The 19,759-nt window shown below is 32.9% G+C and overlaps 1 protein-coding gene across 1 annotated transcript; it reads left to right on the top strand.

The window, feature by feature from the left end:
- The first annotated feature begins 289 nt into the window (after positions 1 to 289).
- Positions 290 to 980, top strand: LOC142608366 (uncharacterized). The gene has a single exon (XM_075780127.1). It carries the CDS (start codon positions 404 to 406, stop codon positions 851 to 853), a length of 450 nt encoding a protein of 149 aa, XP_075636242.1. The 5' UTR covers positions 290 to 403; the 3' UTR covers positions 854 to 980.
- Positions 981 to 19,759: the final 18,779 nt, after the last annotated feature.

Raw genomic sequence — 19,759 nt, forward strand, 5'->3', positions numbered from 1 at the left:
AATTAAATTATAAAATAAACCCCACTAGTCTTAAAGATTATTTACAATTGCAGTCATATAGCATTACGAGGCGGCTTAAGTTAATTAGATTACACTTAGAAGGAAGGGCATCATATTTAGACCAAATCCAATATTTTGAAAATCACTCATAGGATACTTTGGTCATTTTGCAATCCATTATAATCATATACTACACTCTACTTTGTGTTCGTATGAGTACGGTTGTTCCTATATATATATATATATATATAACACATTGTCCAGCCTTTGGTCACATTCATATTTCATTTTCATCATACCAAGAAAGAAGAAAAAGAGAGTCACAACTCACAATCACAAAGAGTTTTCCCAAATTCGATCAGTTTCTCTCTCTCTCACACACACAGGAAATTAATCCATAGTCATGGGTAACAGTCTAAGGTGTTGCTTGGCTTGTGTTCTTCCTTGTGGAGCTCTTGACTTGATCCGTATAGTCCATTTGAATGGCTACGTAGAAGAGCTTACAGGTCCAATCACGGCTGGTGAGATCCTTAAGGCAAACCCAAATCATGTCCTAAGCAAACCATGCTCTCAAGGCGTTGTACGCAAAATCTTAATACTCTCACCAGAGTCTGAGCTCAAGAGAGGAAGCATTTACTTCTTGATCCCTTCATCTTCTTTTCCAGAAAAGAAAAAGAGTGGCAACAAGTCCTCCAAGAAGAGCAAAAAGTGTCAAACCAACAATGATGTCTCAGAAGACTGTGATCGTTACCTAGAGAATGTCATATCAGAAAAGAAATCCTCAGGTAGAGATCGTAGAAATGGCAGAGTTGGAGTTTGGAGACCTCATCTTGAGAGCATCTCAGAAGACTAGTATAGTCTTTAACACTAAAAATTCTTCTTTTTTTTTTTTTTTTTCCAGCGATAACCAAAGTGGGTTCAATCAAGCAATGGGGTCGGTTTTGATTAATGTACGTGGGTTTATTGGTTTTTGTGGATAAGTTTTAATTACTTTCTTTGCCTTTTTTGTGTGTGTTTCGGTCTGTGTATAATAGTGGCAGATCGGGATTCCACAATTCATGAGGTCATGAATCCGTTTGCTTCGCGAGAAAAAAAAATTATGATGGAGAGAGAAATCTTTGTACTAAAAAATGAAATTGTATTTTACACACCCTCCAAAAGTTGTAAGTAAATATGTTTCTTTTTTTTTTCTTCTCTTCCTACAAATTTATTTCCTTGAGCATGAGAAGAAAATAATTGGGGGGACTCTTAATATATTAGCCCAAATTGAGTTGAATTTATATTTGTTTTGTTGTATCTGTGAGATGGTTTGTGTTAATTTCTTTCTTCTTTGCCTCATTGTGATTAAAACCTTTGGGTCCTGAAATAAAGTTTAAGCAAAAAGTTTGTGTTGTGCTTGATCAATAATCATTGATAAGAAGGCGTTAAGCACAGAATGGTTGTAATAAAAGTCACTAGTTCTGTCCCATGTGATTTTATACTTCTGTCTCCTAGTCTTTTCTATGTTTTCATGTTACTATTACAAATTGATTTAGGCTAGTCTTTCACCCCGTTTTATAGCTGGCATATGAAATTATGTATAATATTTCAAAAAAAGAAGTGGGTTGAATTACAATTTACGTATTTTTGGTTAAGAATTACAATGATGCATTTATTCTAAAGAATAAATATATATCTTTTTTTTTTCTTTTGCTGAATGAATAAATATATATCCTTATTCCTGTAGAAAACGACAATGACATGAAATGATTCCATTCATGATTTGTCAAAAACGAAACCTTAATTGCTCCTCTAATTTCGTTGGTTAATATTGTAAACATGATTTATGGTCAGTTCCATTTCAATGATTGACAAGAGTGTTAGCCTAACAATTAAGTTATTATTCCTTTGACTTTAAACCTAATTTAATTGTCCAACTAATAAGCCAATATTCAATAAAAGAGTTTAAGAGCAGTTCGTTGATTTTTCATAAAATATCAATAACTTGTCCAAGCTAGTTGACGAAGTGACATGCCATTAACGGTGATGGTGGGTCCAGAAGTACTATTGCTATTGGAGAAATTAGAAATATGAGTAATGGGGTCAAATGCTGAAGCTTAATTATAACCCATTTTGTTAGAAAACAATTAGAGAGAATATAGGGCAGGCATTTCTAAAATAAATAGAATACACAATAAATTATTATATCTTAAGGCTAATGATTGTGAGAATTATGCCTATTCTTTTTATATAACTGTGGAAGTTAAGTTAAGCCAACAACTTTTGAAAGAAAATCAACATTAATAGCTGCAACCTCCTGCATCTTCACAGCTGGACAACCTTTGATTTATTTTACCATATGATTTGACTTTTTGATATTCATCCCATGATGACGAATTTCCTTTTTATATAGGTAAGATTTAAGTCTAATTTTTGTATTCAACAACGATAAATTTTACCAATTAAATTAACTGAAATCCATGCACTCACAACAAAATAACTTTGTTGTTTCTATTTATGGCAGTCTATTAATCTTAATAAATAGTAAAGACAAAAATAAAAAAGGATAATTGACACAACTGAGGATTAAGTGACTATCAATTGAATTAACTATTTATTTGATCATTTGAAGGAAATAAGCTAGCTAATTGGTGGAAAAATTTATTTTTTCTTTATATATATTTTTTGTCGAAGGGAATATGGACTTGCAATATTCATGGTGTAATTGGTGGAGAATAATATAAAACACTCAAAGTGGATAGATGATTTTTATTCGGTGAAACATATGAGAGAGAGAGAGAGAGAGAGGTGCTTAGGTTTGATGGAGGGCAAGAGTTCCAACCTCCAACCCCCCTTGTATTACGAATTGGGTAGTTTATCTTATTAGCATAAATCCAAAGTTGTCAAATAGCGACATCTCCAAGCTACATAAAATAAATGAGAGCAAGCTGGCAAATCTTCCTGTACATATTTCGTATAACTCAGTCCTCACATGGATTCCCTCTTCTCTCTCCCACATTATACATTAGACAATACTTGCACATCCCTTTCTCAAACTCCACCCCCCTCTCAATTTTTTTAATCTTTTGGACCACAAGCCTACTTGGTTTTAGTTTTGTAGATCAGATACTTCCATTTTTCGATTTACATTTTATAAGTAAAATTATCAAATAGAAACAATGACTTTATATTTATATAGGTCGTGTGCATCGTACGAACCACCATTTTATTGGTTTAAGTAGAAGGTCACTCATGGTAAAATCAATCTTAGATACTTCATTAACATACACTATGAATTTAAATTAATGAGTAGTTGCCATGCATAATCAAACACATTATCTTTTTCCATTACTACTTGATTAAATTTTAAAATAGTAAGGTGGGAGATCCCCATGAACTTAGCATCGAGCCTCGCACATTGATAGGACAAAAAGGATCGCGACGCTTAGTTCACGGGTTCAGTCGCCAGTTCCCGGAGTAGAACTTGGCTGAATCTCTCTAGATCGGAGACATCCAGTTATTTGGATGACTTACTATGTGGGGGATGATCATTAGTCAAATAGAAGTCTTCTTCATGTCTCAATGTTTTTGAACTTTGCATAATTATTTTAGATACTCTCAACTTAACTTGCCTCAACATATATACTTTAGATCCAGTACGCATCTTCCAGCAAACTGCAGATAAATAACCTTATGGTTAATCAACGAGAAGTACTTTAACTATGTTCACAAAATTTTTACAACACATTCTAAGCGGTAAGTTGTTAATTTGAACTCATTACTAAAATTTACTTTTTTGTCTACTAATAATAGTTAGTAATAACTTATCATTTAGGATTTATTATTAAAATGTTGTGAAAATATTGTAGATATAACATTTTTCTTAATTACATCAAGTTTCAAATTTTAGAAAGGCAATTGTGATTTGATGTTCCATAAAAAATGGAACAAAAGATTTATATTCATTATATATCTAGGTTTACCCAATGAATTATCATCATTAGATAAGTCCAATATCTTTTCCAAAAAAGAAAAGAAAAAGAAGATAAGCTCAATCTAATCCTCTATAGATAGGGCCCTTCATTACCCCCTTTTGGACCGTGACAACCTTTTAAGGTCCGTTTCTCAATCATTAGTCATGCTGCCCATTATGCCTTGGTGTCATGCCCCAAACCCAAAAAAGGTCCAAAGCATCAGAAAAACATTTCAAAGGTACTTGTAGATTTTCCTTTAGGACAAATCAATCCAAATAATCCATACCAAGTACCAACATAAAAAAAAAATTATAATAATTTCATTAAATATACTCTTAAAGTAAGTCAGAATTCTATACAATAATTAGAAGGATCATTGACCACAAAAGAATGGAGGTTTGAATAAATATAATTATACACCACTAGCTTGTCCCATTAATGGGAATAAAGTCATCACCACTACTATTAGATGTAAAAGAATGAGTCAAGCCCATGCTAGGATATATATCTAAAGGTCACCATAACAAAAGTCTTGCCTCCATCAGTAGTTAGTCTAACTACTGCTAGCCACAAAAACCTATTTCAAAATGATCATTGCCTACTCTTAAAAAGTTTGTAAAATAATGGGATGAAATAGAGCCCAGTAAGTAGCATAATTAATAGGGATGGGGAAAATGCAAGTTTCATGATAATGGGCATTTTACAAAACATGTTATATTTTTGGAATTTCCATATGATTTTTGAAAATTTGATATCAGTAATGACATGACAAGAATGCTTGAAACAACATAGCACAAAGCTTTTTGAAATATCTCAACGTAAAACTACATAAGTATATATTTCTCAAAATATCTCAACATGAAAAAACATAATGTATATACTGTGAGCAATAATAAAACACCATTTCTAAACAAAGAAAATCTAACATAAGGCCACATGACAATGCTGTCACAAAGACGGAACTCATCGTCGACACACATCTGGAACTAATTTTCCATGACAAAGATGGAACTCAACACTGTTACCAAGACAAAACTCATCGCCATCACAAAGACAGAATTCAATAACCATCACAAAGAAGGGTGCTAAGATACCAATGTCACACAGACTAGTATCTAGCTAGGTAATCATCGGGTAATCACACTTCAAAGTACAAGGGTAAAACATAAAGAGCTCACAGATTACATAAATTCAAAACACAGTTCATTTCCAAGTAGTTTCACAAAACCTTTTAATATCCAAAGATATTCGCAAGCTTCTCAAAGCCTTCAAACTCATTTCTTGTCAAGAAGATTTTGTATTAACTCTCCAAATTATCAAAGCATCTTTAAATTTTGCAAATAATGCAATAAATACATAAAATCCATTCTCAAGAATTTAATCAAAGATGCTTTTCTTTTCCCTGCCAAATACTCATGCATTTCATGCAATATTAAACATGATGCACTTTTCATAAATAGTCATATACATTAAGGTTACAACACAATAATTTTTAGAAAGATATAGTTCCCCAAATAATTTTCCAAAATGTTTTTAACCCAAAAATAACGTTTATGAAACATGGTTATTTTTCAAAAATTCCTATTAAAAAGCTACTTACCTTGCAACTTGCAAAAAGCCTAATTCTCCAATCTCTAAAGGAGATTATCTAGAACCTAAACAATATCAAACAATCATAATAAGCATAAAGCTTGAAATTGTATCTGGCTACAAATTAGGAATTCTCAAATAAGCAATTAATTAGGCAAGCCTAGTATTTAACCTCACAAATAATGTATTCCACTTCCAAAGTTTCTCATCAATGCAAAATACATGGCATAGACTCAAATTTATACTCATAATTCTTTCAAGGTATTATCTTTAACATCAAAACCTCCACACTTAATAAGTAGTTCCCACAAGATTTGTATAATATCTTTATGGGACCCATGGCACCAAAATCATAATATTTTCCAAGACAAACAAGTTGAACATTTAACTAGCTCTAAATAATCAATAAAAATTATATTCACCATGTATTTCACATTAAAAAGCCAAAACCCCAAAATCTTCATCACTTAGATAACCACCATTGTAAAAACTATAAATCCACTCATCAAATAATTCCACCAACACAAAATCCATACATATAAACACATGAATATCACTTCCAAAGCTCATAAATCACATGGGTATCATTACCAAAGCTTAGATAAAAATAACCTCAAGCAAAAGCATATAAAATCCACCAAAAAGATTAGAAATCTTTACCTCAAATAAAAGATGTGAAGATTTAGAGGTTCCTAAGAAGGTTTTACGGTGATCTTGCCGGAAAAATGATGGTGGAGATGATGGTGTGGAGTGGGTGCCCATGGTAGAGTGTGAGGGAGAAGGAGAGAAGTGTGTGTTTGTGTTTGTGTGAAATGAAAAAGAAAAGAGGAAAGAAGAGTGACATAGCCGGCCAAGAGGGAGAGAGTGAGATATTTTGCAAGATGTGTGGTTGGGAATAGTTAGGGTAGGTGGGGGGTCACGTGGGTCTAAAAAAAAAAAAAATCTAACCACCTTCTTCTTCTTTTTTTTTTTTTTTTTTTTTTTGAATTGGGCTAGGGCGTTACACTTGGTATGTCCAAAAGATGGTAGGCACCCATTGTAAGTGTACAAAATGAGGATTAACATTAGAACTCTTACAACAATTTGGAATGTGATAATACATTAGGCTTGGGCCTTAATTGTGAAAACTCAAAAGGACAAAAAACTTTTAAATGGGGTTAGGTGAGAGAGGACCAAATTCCCACATCGTCTAAGTAGAGGGAGGTCTTGCGCCTTATTTGGAGATCTTGAACTCTAATTGGTATGAGGACTTATAAAACCTTGACTAACGAGTCTATGTGGCACTCCAAAAAAGAACAATACCATGCCAATGATGAGTTGGGGTGTGACTATGATAATACAACGGGTTTGGACCTTCAACCCATATATCTAACCTAAAAAGTGCTAAAATAATAGCCAAATGATTAAATTTATGTTTTCTATTGTTTACTTTGATATATTAAGCTATTAAGCTAAAATAATGATAGCTACTTGTAGCTTAGGTAGATAGCAACTTCTGTAAAAACTTGTCTTCACAACTCTACATCTGTATTACTTTGCATCTACACTTGGATCAACTACACCTGTGTTTACACCAACTCTTAATACTCCCCTAGAAAGGGTTTGTTTGTTTAGACCCCTTAGAGCAGATTGCTCAACCTAAAATATTAGCCAAGTGATTACCTAGATTAATTATGAGATCTAGGTTAAACAAGGACAGATCATATCAATGAAACAACGTAAAATAAAACAACAGTTTCAAGGTAAAAACCTAGGAAGGATTTGACTTAGCTATCCTCAAGGTAAAAAAAATCTACTACAGAGAATTGAAGTTTTTACAATTAGATTTAACTCTAAATCTATTGCTACATCTAGTAGTAACTTACTGACGCGACCATGTGCAAGTTCAAAATTCACGGACTCCTTCTCTCTTGGATTTGCAGCACACAAGCACCCACACTTATGACTTTCAGATCCCACTCAAAGGTTTCAGATTACGGCTTATTGATCTTTGCAGCAACTAGATTTTATCAGCACTTGATTGTAGATCTTGTTCCGGTAAATGCTTGTGGAGTTAGAAGGTATAGAACCTCTTAAATTTCACAGGAGTAACTCACAAGTCTTCCAAGAGTCTTCAAAACGAAGTTAGGGTTTTCCTTTTATATGTAGAAGTGTTAGACTGAAACCCTAAACATTTTGGCAAGCTTGAGCCTGTTTAAAATTCTGTAGAAATTCTTTTTTTGTGTTTTTCGATTGATTGAGCTTCAAAATTCAATCGGTTGAGCTTCATAGAAAAATAATTCTTATTCTTGCAGTTTGTGCATTCTTGAGTCATGACCTGTACAAATTTGAGCAATGTTTAACACCTATTCTAAACATGTTTTTGTTCTTGGTTTGCCAACACATACAAGTTGAAATTCTAAACATTTAATACTAAATCTTTAGAACCTAACAATCTCCCCATTTAGAAATCCGTGACAAAACACATTTTAAAAAAAAATTGCTCAACTCAAGAATTAGCCCAACTTGCACATTGTTGCCCAAATACAATTCCATCACAATCTAGTAACTATTAGTTTCTAGAATAGACAATAGATGAGAAAGAATTAACCTGTAGATTCTTGAAATACTCAAAACAAACCATAAACACGTGTGGAAATTACAGTATAAATCCAAAATATAAAAACTGAACTTGAATTCACAAAACATAAGTGATAGATAGAATATCAAATGAATAAACATCAAATAAACTATCATAGTCAATAAACCAAAAATGTTTGTGAAACAAGTATAATAAAAGAGAAAATACATCAAAATCAATGAGAATAAGAATATACATCAAAATCAAAATCTCTCATCAGTAACTAAACTACTCCCCCTGAATACAAAAGCTCTCTACTCTCCCTCTAACTACAAAAGTTCTCTACTCTCCCTCCAACTACAAAAGTCTATCCTAAACCTACTCCCCTTTTTTGTTACACATCGCCAAAGGCAACCATCAAGGGTTAGAGGGTGGAAGAGGTGGAAATGCACTCCTATACTCAGTAAAATTTGCTCTCAAGGCAGCAACTTCAGTAAGTAGTTCATCAATGAGTTGTCCATGAGTTGCCTGAGTGGTCAAAAACATCTCCATCATGGCATGAAGTGAGAGAGGAGGAGCAACAATGGGATTAGCAAGATCATTAGCAGTAGGATCCACATGAATCTCCTCTACAGCAAGCTGATCACCAGAGGCAGGAGCAGCAGTAGAAGCTTCACCTCTTGGTCTCTTTGAAGTTTCAATGCTTGGTTTAACAGTTTTCATCTGAGCTTGTTGCTGTCTAAGAAAGGTGGCTCCTATAGGGAGCAGTAATATGTATAAACTCAAGGGAAGGAAAACTGTCTAACCCTAAAAAGAGTAAAACCCTATAGATAAAAACAGGAAAGAACAAATTATATGCCTTGGATTTACTTCTATACACCTCAACAATGGTCTCAATAAAAAGGGAAGGAAAACACATGGACCCATCTGTGATGAAGGCATACAGAAAAACACATTTTTCCAAAGGATGTGAGAGCTAGGAAAGATGTTATGACAAGCTATCCTAAAGAAAAAATAGTTAGCTTTAGTCAACTCACTTGTGTTTATTCTTGGTTCAGATCCCCAAGAGTCTGATTTACCAGAAAGCAAAGACATCATATCATCAATAGAAGGAGACTCAATGTCTAGGAAAGTAGGTCTATGAACTAGAGGTACACCTAGAGCTTCAGAAATTACATGTTTAGTTATCTTATACTCTTTACCTCTAATCCAAGAAGTCAAATAATGACCACATGTAACCTCAGAATATACAGAGAGATTCGAGTAGAATTCTCTGATCAAGCCTATAGAAGGGGGATGAGAAACATCACATAAAGAACCCTAGTTCCTAGACACTAGATTCCTACGGATGGAAGGATCTAACTCATCTAGGACTAACTGTCTTTCCCCCTAAATAGACCTATATTTTGTTAAAGTCTTAAAAATTTGCTTAGATTTGGCTATAAGAAACCTAACCCTATCAACAAGAGCAGAAGAGGATGAGGAAGCTATGTTCCTATTGGCTTTGGTCTTATACTTTTTACCAACCTTAGGAGTCATGTCTAAGGGTTAAACAAAAAGGAAAAACCAAAACAAAACAAAAACCAAGGGCATACTACATCAAATAGAGTTAAAACAAAATAACATGAAATTTTAAAAACTATATGATGCATGATGCAAGGACACATATGATGCATGGTCTAATGCACAAAAACATTTCAATTTTATCTCAATTTTGAAAATTGACCAAAAAAATTAGAAATTTAGCAAAATCCCCAATTTTGAAACCCTAATTTTCAAAAAATCCTTATATTGATCAATTGAACAACACATCAGATGTAAAACATGTTATAATTACTCAATTAAACAATATTACAAGTCATTTTTACTCAATTTCATCCAATTGAACAAAATCCCCAAATTCCTCAAGAACACATAAATCCTAATTTTGAAAATTTGCATAAATCATGAAAATTTTGAAATTAAAATAGAAGAAATATGTTTATATGATGCATGAACAAAAACCCATTCAACAAAAGTGATCAAAACACCTAGAATCAACAAAAACCCCAAAATTTCTTTAGTTAAAATTTTTTGAAAAATTTGATGAAAATGCTTGAATGCATGTAATATAATAAAAAAGGAAGGGTAAAAGAGTCTTACCAGATGTTTAGGAGGAAAACCTTTGAAGTTTTGACTCAGAAAATCACAATTTTTTTTTTGACTAGGAGGAATCGAGAGGGGTTGAAGAGGAAGACAAAAGAATGACGAACAAGGTTCAGATTCCTCTTATTTCTTTTTGAAAAACAATTTTCGATCAGTCGGGAGGAATTAAGCCAGGATTGAAAATATTTTAAAAACGGGTTCAACCGATTGGAAGGAATCGAAGGAGAATTGAGTCAGGCTAAGAGTTTTAGCCTTAAAAACTAGATTTTTCGATTGGTCAAAAAACAAGTTCGATCAATCGAACCCTAAAAAATCAGAAAATTTTGAAAACTTGGAAATTTTCTGCAGGCGCACTTTTAAACCAGTTTTGATGATATGAAATGCATGTCAATGATTCCAAATGTTTTCAAAAACACTTTCTCTTTAATCAAATCAATTTTTTATCACAACAACTTTTACCCTAAACCCCAAAAAGTATTAATTATTTCAAGAAGCACAATTTTGGATGGCTACAAAAATTAGCACACAATCACATATTAAGAGTTTTACAAAGATTTGCTTATGGTGTGTGCAACTAGTAAGTGTATGAGATACATAAAAGGTGATATGTAAATAGAAATTAAACACAATTTCTACATTATCAATCACATAAGTTTGAAAGTGACTATCATCTAAAGAGTTACATCATATAACTCCCACATCTCCTAGAAAACATGCTTGCAATCATGTAAAAACATTTTTTTTCTTTTCTTTTGAGGCCTTTTTGTTTTCTTTTATTTTTATTTTTCTTTTGAATTTTCACATTCTTTTCACAATTAATAGCTTGTTTAATCTTACTGTGCAAGTGTTACACGTTACCGAGCATGGCTTTTATGAATTGCAGATAGGTGTTCATGATTGGCAAGTAACAATGGTAAGATGGTTATTTATACATTTCTTCGAGTAACAATGGTAAGATGGTTATTTATGCATTTCTCCTAGGATTTTTTAGTCTTTACAATCAAAAGAATGTGACTTCAAAATTAAAAGCATGTGTTTAAAAATCATAAGCAACTCACACAATATAAGCAAACTAGCAAGGTGCAGAAAAATAATTTATCTAAGCCAAAAAGGAACATAGTCATGAAACGTAAATTTCATAGGCCAACCTTAATTACACACTTGACGATGTGTAACACACAATTTTTTTAAACTTAAAAACATCATAAACAAGCCTAGAATGAAATACATGAATGTAATGCAAAAGAAAATCCTAATGAAAAACCTTTTGGTCACAAAAGATTGAAAAAATTAGCACAAGGACCATGTCTGACAGACTCACTAAGACTTAATCTTTTGCATCCACACTCAACTCCTGTATTGGCATAAAGGTTAAGAACCTTTACCAATTCATGAATAAGTGCCATAAGATCTTGTGCTTTTGGCACAAGCTCTTTTTGTTTGGTTGTTTGTTTTGAAGCTTGCAACTTAAAACAATTTGGGCGTGTATGCCCAGCTCCACCACAAAAATGACAAAACCATTGAGTTTGTGTTGTTTCTTGCTTCCAGGATGATTTGGTTTCTTGGGTTTTGATTCACTTAGATCTACCATAATTCTCCTAGTAGCTAGATTTTCTTTCTTAGGTACCTTAACTTAAGGGGTAGAAGTAGATGTAGCAGGAACAAACTTAGGACGATGAACAATAGAAGTAGAAACACTCTCTACAATCCCTAACCTTGTCTTATCTGATAAAGATTTTTGAACATTTAACATATTATCTAGTTTAGAAGTAGAAGTCCTATGAAGTCCTCTAGCAATAGATGATTCAGATTCTAAACTTTTGACTTTCTTAATCAAAGACATGTTCTCAACCTTAACAGAAATTATGAGTTCATTAGTATCAAACTGTTTAACCAACATAATTTTTCTTTTCTTGTTCAAGAGTGTTTATCTTCTTCAAAGCTATGTCAACATTCATGGCATCCTTCATTGCAATCTTGCAAAGCTTGTTATAGGCCTCTTGCAAGCCAGCATTGAGAGTTTCCCATCAGAAGGGTTATCCTCAACAATTTCAGACTCACTTACTTCAGCAATAGCAGTGAAGAGATCTTACAAGTTCATCAATAAAGATGGTTTCCACATCCTTACTTTCTGTTATAACAATTACTTTAGCTCTAAAATCCTCAGTTAAGGATCTAAGAATCTTCCTAATCACTTTAGGTTGATCATATACTTCACCCAGATTAAAAGCAGAGTTCACTATGTCATTTAGTTTGGCGTAGAACTCATCAAAGGTCTCATTATCAGACATCCTGATGCTTCCAAACCTAGAGGTCAACTGCTGCAGTTTATTAATCTTTACTGCCTTAGTGCCTTCATGAACAATTTGCAAAATATTCTAGACAGTATGGGCAACCTTAACATTAGAGATCCTTTTAAATTCTTCCATAGAAACAACATTGAATATATCATTCATAGCCTTGCAATTAAAGCTTGTTGCTTCCTGTTGTGCAATGTTCAATTTAGTGACAGGAGTGGTTGGTCTCTCCCAGCCATTCTCAACAGAGAGTCATACTCTCTCATCTGGAGATTTTAAAAAGGCTTTCATCCTAACCTTTTGATAAGCATAGTTATTCACATCAAAATGGGAACGGATCATAAGAGAGTGACTGTATTCCATGATAGCAAGGGTCAAGGATCAACTCAAGGTAAACTACCCAAATAAGAACTAACCCGCTTTCATACCACTTGTTTGTTTGTTTAGACCTCTTAAAGCAAATTGTTCAACCTAAAATATTAGCCAAGTGATTACTTAGGTTAATTATAAGATCTAGGTTAAACAAGGCCAAATCATATTATGCACAGCAGCGGAAAATAAAGAATGCAACGATATGATGACCTAGGAAAACCAATGAAACCAACAGTTTCAAGGTAAAAACTTGGGGAAGATTTAACATAACTATCTTTAAGGTAAAACAAATCCACTATAGAGAATTGAAGTTTTCACAATAAGATTTAACCTTAAATCTATTGCTACCTCTAGTAGTAACTTATTGAGACGACCATAGGCAAGTTCCAAATCCATGAACTTCTTTCTTGGATTTGCAGCACATAAGTACCCATACTTGTGAGTTTGAGATTCCACTCAAAGGTTTCAGATCATAGCTTGTTGATCTTTGTGATGACTAGATTCCACTAGCACTTTATTGTAGATCTTGTTCCAGTAGATGCTTGTGGAATTAGAAGGTACAGAACCGCTTAGTTCTCATAGGAGTAACTCACAAGTCTTCTAAGAGTCTTTAAAATGTAGCTAGGATTTTGCTTTTATACGTAGGAGTGTTGGATTGAAACCCTAAACGTTTTCGCAGGCTTGGGCCTGTTTAAAATTTTGTAATTTTTTTTTTTTTGTGATTTTCAATCGATCGAGCTTCACAATTCAATTGGTCAAGCTTCACAGATTAATAATTCTTTTTCTTGTAGCTTATACATTCTTGAGTCTTGACCTGTACAACTTTGAGCAATGTTTAACACCTATTCTAGACATGTTTTTGTTTTCGGTTTGCCAAAGCATATAAGTTGAAATTCTAAACATTTAATCCAAAATCTTTAGAACCTAACAGAAAGGTTTTAATCAACTTAGCTGGTATTTTTCTCTCACAAGATGGCAGTCTATCTCCATGTTTAGTTATTTTGTAACACACAATATTCGTAGCTATGTGCAGAGCTGCTTGACTATCACAATAGAGAGAGACAGGTCTTGGATGTATTATAGTCAAGTCTTCAAGTAATGTCAACAACCACAAAATTTCATAGGTGGTGACTACCATTTCCTAATATTCAGCTTCAGCTAAAGATCTTGAAAGTATGTATTGTTTCTTGGTTCTCCATAATATTAGAGAGTGTAAGGAAATTTAGATCCCAGTTGATATAATTAACAAGTTTTAAATCCAAGTTGTTAATCATATTTATTATGAACAAATCTTGTTAAAAAAAACTAACACCAATATGATGTCAATATCATGCACAGTGGAAAAGTAAATAAGATAAGATATGATGACCTAGGAAAACCAATAAAACAAACTAGTTTCACAGTAAAAAACCTGGGGGAAATCTTCTTGAAAAGCAATCCACTATAATAAAGAGAAGTTTCAGATCTAGTACAAAACCTTTGTCCCTAGACTCTACAATCCCTGTAGATGAACACACAGCAAAAACCTTCTACCGCTTTAGAACCTTTGAACTCTTCAATATATGAACACCACCCTTTTGATGCACGAATCCTAGTACGTGACTAATCAATGATGCACGACTGTCAGTACGTGACTAACTCACCAACTTGAAGAAGATTGTTGGCTGCAAAGTTCTTCACTTCATTAACAATGAAGATCAAGAAGCACTTGGTTACAAAACTCTAAGGTGCAAAGACGCAGTAGCTTCTTTCAGAGAGAATAAGGTATCAGTCACATTTTGCATGTGTTCTCCTTGTATTCTCTTATGTGACGACTTTTAAAATAAACCTTATATATATATCTAGGGTTGTGAGAAGAGAAACCCTACACATACATGTCAGCATGGACTGAAAATCAAATCAGAAAATCTAAATTTTATAATTCTAAATAGATACAGCTGTCGAGATATTTGTTGAGATTCATTAATCCTCGATATATATTATCTATCGGCAGCTGTCGAAAATCTGTCTAGCTTTAATGAACAGCTTTTCTTCACTTGTTTCTTGGTCCAGTCTTCATGGCTTTAATACTTGACTTGAACAACATGTTTCTTGAAGTTTTAAACCATCCTAGATCTACCCAAGTATAAGTAAAGTGCGTTTTGTCAAAAGATTAGCCAATTCTTAACATGATTCACATATGTCCTAACAGAGAGTCTCCTAAAAATACACAATACCCTTATAAACTTCCAGGCATCTGGACAAATGTCTTGTCTTATTGCAATAGATTGCAAATATTTGACAAAAATAATTTGAGTTAAGCTATTGTAATGATATCTTTATTCAAAGTTATTCTTTCATGTTTTTCATTTCAAAATAATTGATAAAAGTTATTGCAATGATATCTTCATTGCAACAGGCTATCACTTCAAGATTTTTGGAGTAATACATTATAAAAATAATTTGTATCAAGTTATTAAAATGATTTCTTCATTCTAAGTTATTATAACTATTTTTTTAATGTAGTCAGGTATTTAGGCCTCTATTGCGACAAAAAATTATAAGTTATTGCACTAATTATATACAATTGATTCAATAATTTACCACTTTTAAATTACTATTGCAACGAATTTTAAATTACTATTTTTTCATTCTTAACGTAATTAGCTTATTTTGGTATAGTTATGAGTTCTCAGCTCATGAACAAGGCCCTAGCTATAATTATTGAAGTACATAGGTTGAGATTTAAGCTGGGCCTTGGAAAAGATGAATGGTCTCTAGAAATTGAGGCTTTCCAAGTTTTGAAATTATAATCATTTGTTAAAATTAAAATGAAGTTAAAATATTTGTCAATATGCCCCTGTTTCCAAACTATTTAGGTTTGTGCCCCTGTTTTGAAACTCGATTTTATTAAAATCGAGTTCAATCAAAAAACTTGATTGGTAGAAAATCAAGTATGTGGCAATTAAACTTAAAAAAAAAAATTGAACGGAACTCGAGTTCATGGAGCTCGAGTTTCATACCTATAGCTGCGTTCAGGAACACCTAGAGTGGCGTTTTAAATGGAACTCGAGTTCCATGCAATTTTTTTAAAAAAAGTTTGATCAGCCCAAAACCTATAGCTGTGTTCAGATCGTGATATAGTGGCGTTTTAAAGGGAACTCAAGCTTCATGAACTCGAGTTCCATGCAATTTTTTTTTTTTTTTTATAAAGTTTGATCGGGCATAACTCGATTTTAAACCAATCGAGTTCTTCATTGAAACTCGATTTTGAGGAAATTGAGTTTCAAAACAAGGGCATATTGCCAAATATTTTAAAAAATAGGGGTAAAATGCTAGAATACCCTTAAATTAATTGATAAAAGTTATTGCAATGATATCTTCATTGCAACATGCTATCACTTCAAGATTTTTGGTGGAATACATTATAAAAATAATTTGTATCAAGTTATTAAAATGATTTCTTCATTCTAAGTTATTATAACTATTTTTTTTAATGTAGTCAGGTATTTAGGCCTCTATTGCAACAAAAAATTATAAGTTATTGCACTAATTATAAACAATTGATTCAATAATTTACCACTTTTAAATTACTATTGCAACGACTTTTAAATTACTATTTTTGCATTAACACTTAATGTAATTAGCTTATTTTGGTATAATTATGAGTTCTTAGCTCATGAACAAGGCCCTAGCTAGAATTATTGAAGTACATAGGTCGAGATTTAAGCTGGGCCCTGGAAAAGATGAATGATCTCTAGAAATTGAGGCTTTTCAAGTTTTGAAATTATAATCATTTTTTAAAATTAAAATGAAGTTAAAATATTTGGCAATATGCCCCTATTTCCAAACTATTTAGGTTCATGCCATTGTTTCGAAACTCGATTTTTATTAAAATCGAGTTTCAATCAAAAAACTCGATTGGTAGAAAATCGAGTATGGAGCGATCAAACTTAAAAAAAAAATTGCATGGAACTCGAGTTCAATACCTATAGCAACGTTTTAAATGGAACTCGAGTTCCATGCAAATTTTTTTTTTTATTTTAAAGTTTGATCAGCCCAAAACCTATAGCTGCATTCAGATCGTGCTATAGTGGCGTTTTAAATGGAACTCGAGTTCCATGCAATTTAAATTTTTTTTTTTTTTAAAGTTTGATCAGCCCAAAACCTATGGCTGTGTTCAGATCATGATATAGTGGCGTTTTAAAGGGAACTCGAGCTTCATGAACACAAGTTCCATGGAAGTTTTTTTTTTTTTTTTTTAAAGTTTGATCGAGCATAACTTGATTTTAAGCCAATCGTTTTCTTCATTGAAACTCAATTTTGAGAAAATCGAGTTTCAAAGCAGGGGCATATTTCCAAATATTTTAAAAAATAGGGGTAAAAGGCTAGAATCCCCTCAAAATAATTGATAAAAGTTATTGCAATGATATATATCTTCATTGCAACAGGCTATCACTTCAAGATTTTTGGTGTAATACATTATAAAAATAATTTGTATCAAGTTATTAAAATGATTTCTTCATTCCAAGTTATTATAACTATTTTTTTAATGAAGTCAAGTATTTAGGCCTCTATTGCAACAAAAAATTATAAGTTATTGCACTAATTATATACAATTGATTCAATAATTTACCACTTTTAAATTACTATTGCAACGACTTTTAAATTACTATTGTTGCATTAACAGTTAATGTAATTAGCTTATTTTGGTATAGTTATGAGTTCTTAGCTCATGAACAAGGCCTTAGCTAGAATTATTGAAGCACATAGGTTCAGATTTAAGCTGGGCCTTGAAAAAGATGAATGGTCTCTAGAAATTAAGGCTTTTCAAGTTTTGAAATTATAATAATTTTTTAAAATTAAAATGAAGTTAAATTTAAAACTAATTAAACTATATATTTTTAGTTGATGTAGCAATCCATATTGCACCCTAGGTAGTATAAAAACAATTTTTATTTATTTATTTTGGCTATTAATCACTGTAAAGTTGTGATTTACAACTATGTTTTATGTTGGCTTTATTCCATGACAAAAAGCGTTGTAATTGCTTTAATTTTTTTCCTTGTATTTTGTGGGATTTTATTGTATTGGGTTTAGTATTAAGTTGTTGAAGAATCAAGCATAAAATGAAAAATTAGTGGATTTCGTGAGTGTCTTGCTAGAAGCTAACCCGCGAAAGAGTCGCGTGAAAAGCACATGCTAAAAGCTGAAGAGTCATGCCAGCCTGGAGGATTTCGCGAGTGTCTCGCGGGTAAGGCCTTCTCGCGAGATACTCGTGAAACTTTCTGTCTGGAGGATTTTTAAGTATGACTTTCTTACGCTTCACCCATACTATATATACCCTCATTACCCACAAATGTAAAGGAGGCCATTTGGAGAAAAAAATCCTAGATAGTTTTTCTACAACACACACACCCATCTTTTAGAGAGAGAGCTACTCATCCTTAGTGAGAATCATTCTAGCCTATTATTTTTCCCTCTCCCATTGTCATATCTTGAGAGGAGATTTTTACCCAAACACAACCCACACCTTTTGAGAGTGTTTTGGAGCTTGGGAAGCTTTGGAGATTTGCCAAAAAGAGCCGGTGAGGCTTGGCGGATGCAATCAGGCGCATTGCGGGACTCGAAAAGCTAGACAAGACACGGTTCTAAGAAGCCTTATTGGAGTAGGAGCTTGGAGGGCTTAGGTGCATTGGGTAGATTAGGCTTGGAGGGTCTTTTGCTATTCGTGTATCCCAACTTATTGTTTAGTGGATCGATTTACCGCTGGGAGAGTGGTGGGGAGGTTTTTCACCAAGCTATTCGATTTTCTTTTCGATAACACATCGGCGTGTTATTTTTTATTTGCATTTTTCTTCCCTTACTCTTGTACTTTACTTTTATTGTTTGTTATTCATGTTTATGCACTAGAGTAGTTATCGGTTTATTGTGTCTCATTTACTCTTGTTCCGCACTTAGATAAGTTAGAGTAAACGCAATCTAGCCGTAATTTTTTAATTTGGGGTCTAAACAAGCTCTTGTGTTTTAACATAAATCTGAGCTTTCAATCACGTTAGTATTTTCCATTAATCATTTAATGATAGAGACTAAACTAATAAATTTAAAACGTTAAGGATCAAATTGACATATGAAAGCTCGGATTTGTACTAAAATACAAGAACTTGTTCAGACTCCTAATTAAAAATTATGGTTAGGTTGCATTTACTCTAACTTAAGCAAAGTGCGGAACAAGAGTAAGTGTGCGCAATAAACCGATAACACTACCCTAAGCCATATTCATCCATCATCAATAATATAATGAAAGCTTAAAGAGTAGGGAAGAAAGATGCAAACATAAGATAACACCAAGATGTGTTATTGAAGAGGAAACTAAAAAACTCAGCAAAAAATCTCTCAGCGACTCTCCGAGTCGAAATCAATTAACTAGAGAATAAAGTTGGAGTACACGAATAACAAAAGATCCTCCAAGCCTAGTCTGCTCATGTACTTGAGCCCTTAAAGCTCTTGCTACCAACGGACTTCTTGGAGTCTTGTGTTCTCTAGTTTTCCTTCCCAACCCAAAACTGATTTTTTCCCTTCGTTTTGGGCCAAGTTTTAAACTATTGAGCTGATTTTTCTTTATTTTGGACTAGCTTTCCTAATCAACACTTGCTAGAGTTATTTTGTTTTGTTTTGAAAATTAGGGTTATTAAACTATTAATAATATATTTAATATTAAAAAAATAAATATATTAATATGTAGAGAGGGTGCGGTGTGATATAGTTTTCTCATTATAAAACCGCAAATTGCACTATACCATGCAGTGTGGTGCAATATTAATTGAGGAGCAATGCGGTGAGTGTTTTTTTACGATTTATGC

Source organism: Castanea sativa, chromosome 8 (assembly GCF_040712315.1).
Source record: "Castanea sativa cultivar Marrone di Chiusa Pesio chromosome 8, ASM4071231v1".
Taxonomy (NCBI): domain Eukaryota; kingdom Viridiplantae; phylum Streptophyta; class Magnoliopsida; order Fagales; family Fagaceae; genus Castanea; species Castanea sativa.

What these genes read in the sequence shown, in the direction of transcription:
- LOC142608366 (XM_075780127.1), top strand. Translation starts at nt 404, where the DNA reads ATGGGTAACAGTCTAAGGTGTTGCTTGGCTTGTGTTCTTCCTTGTGGA.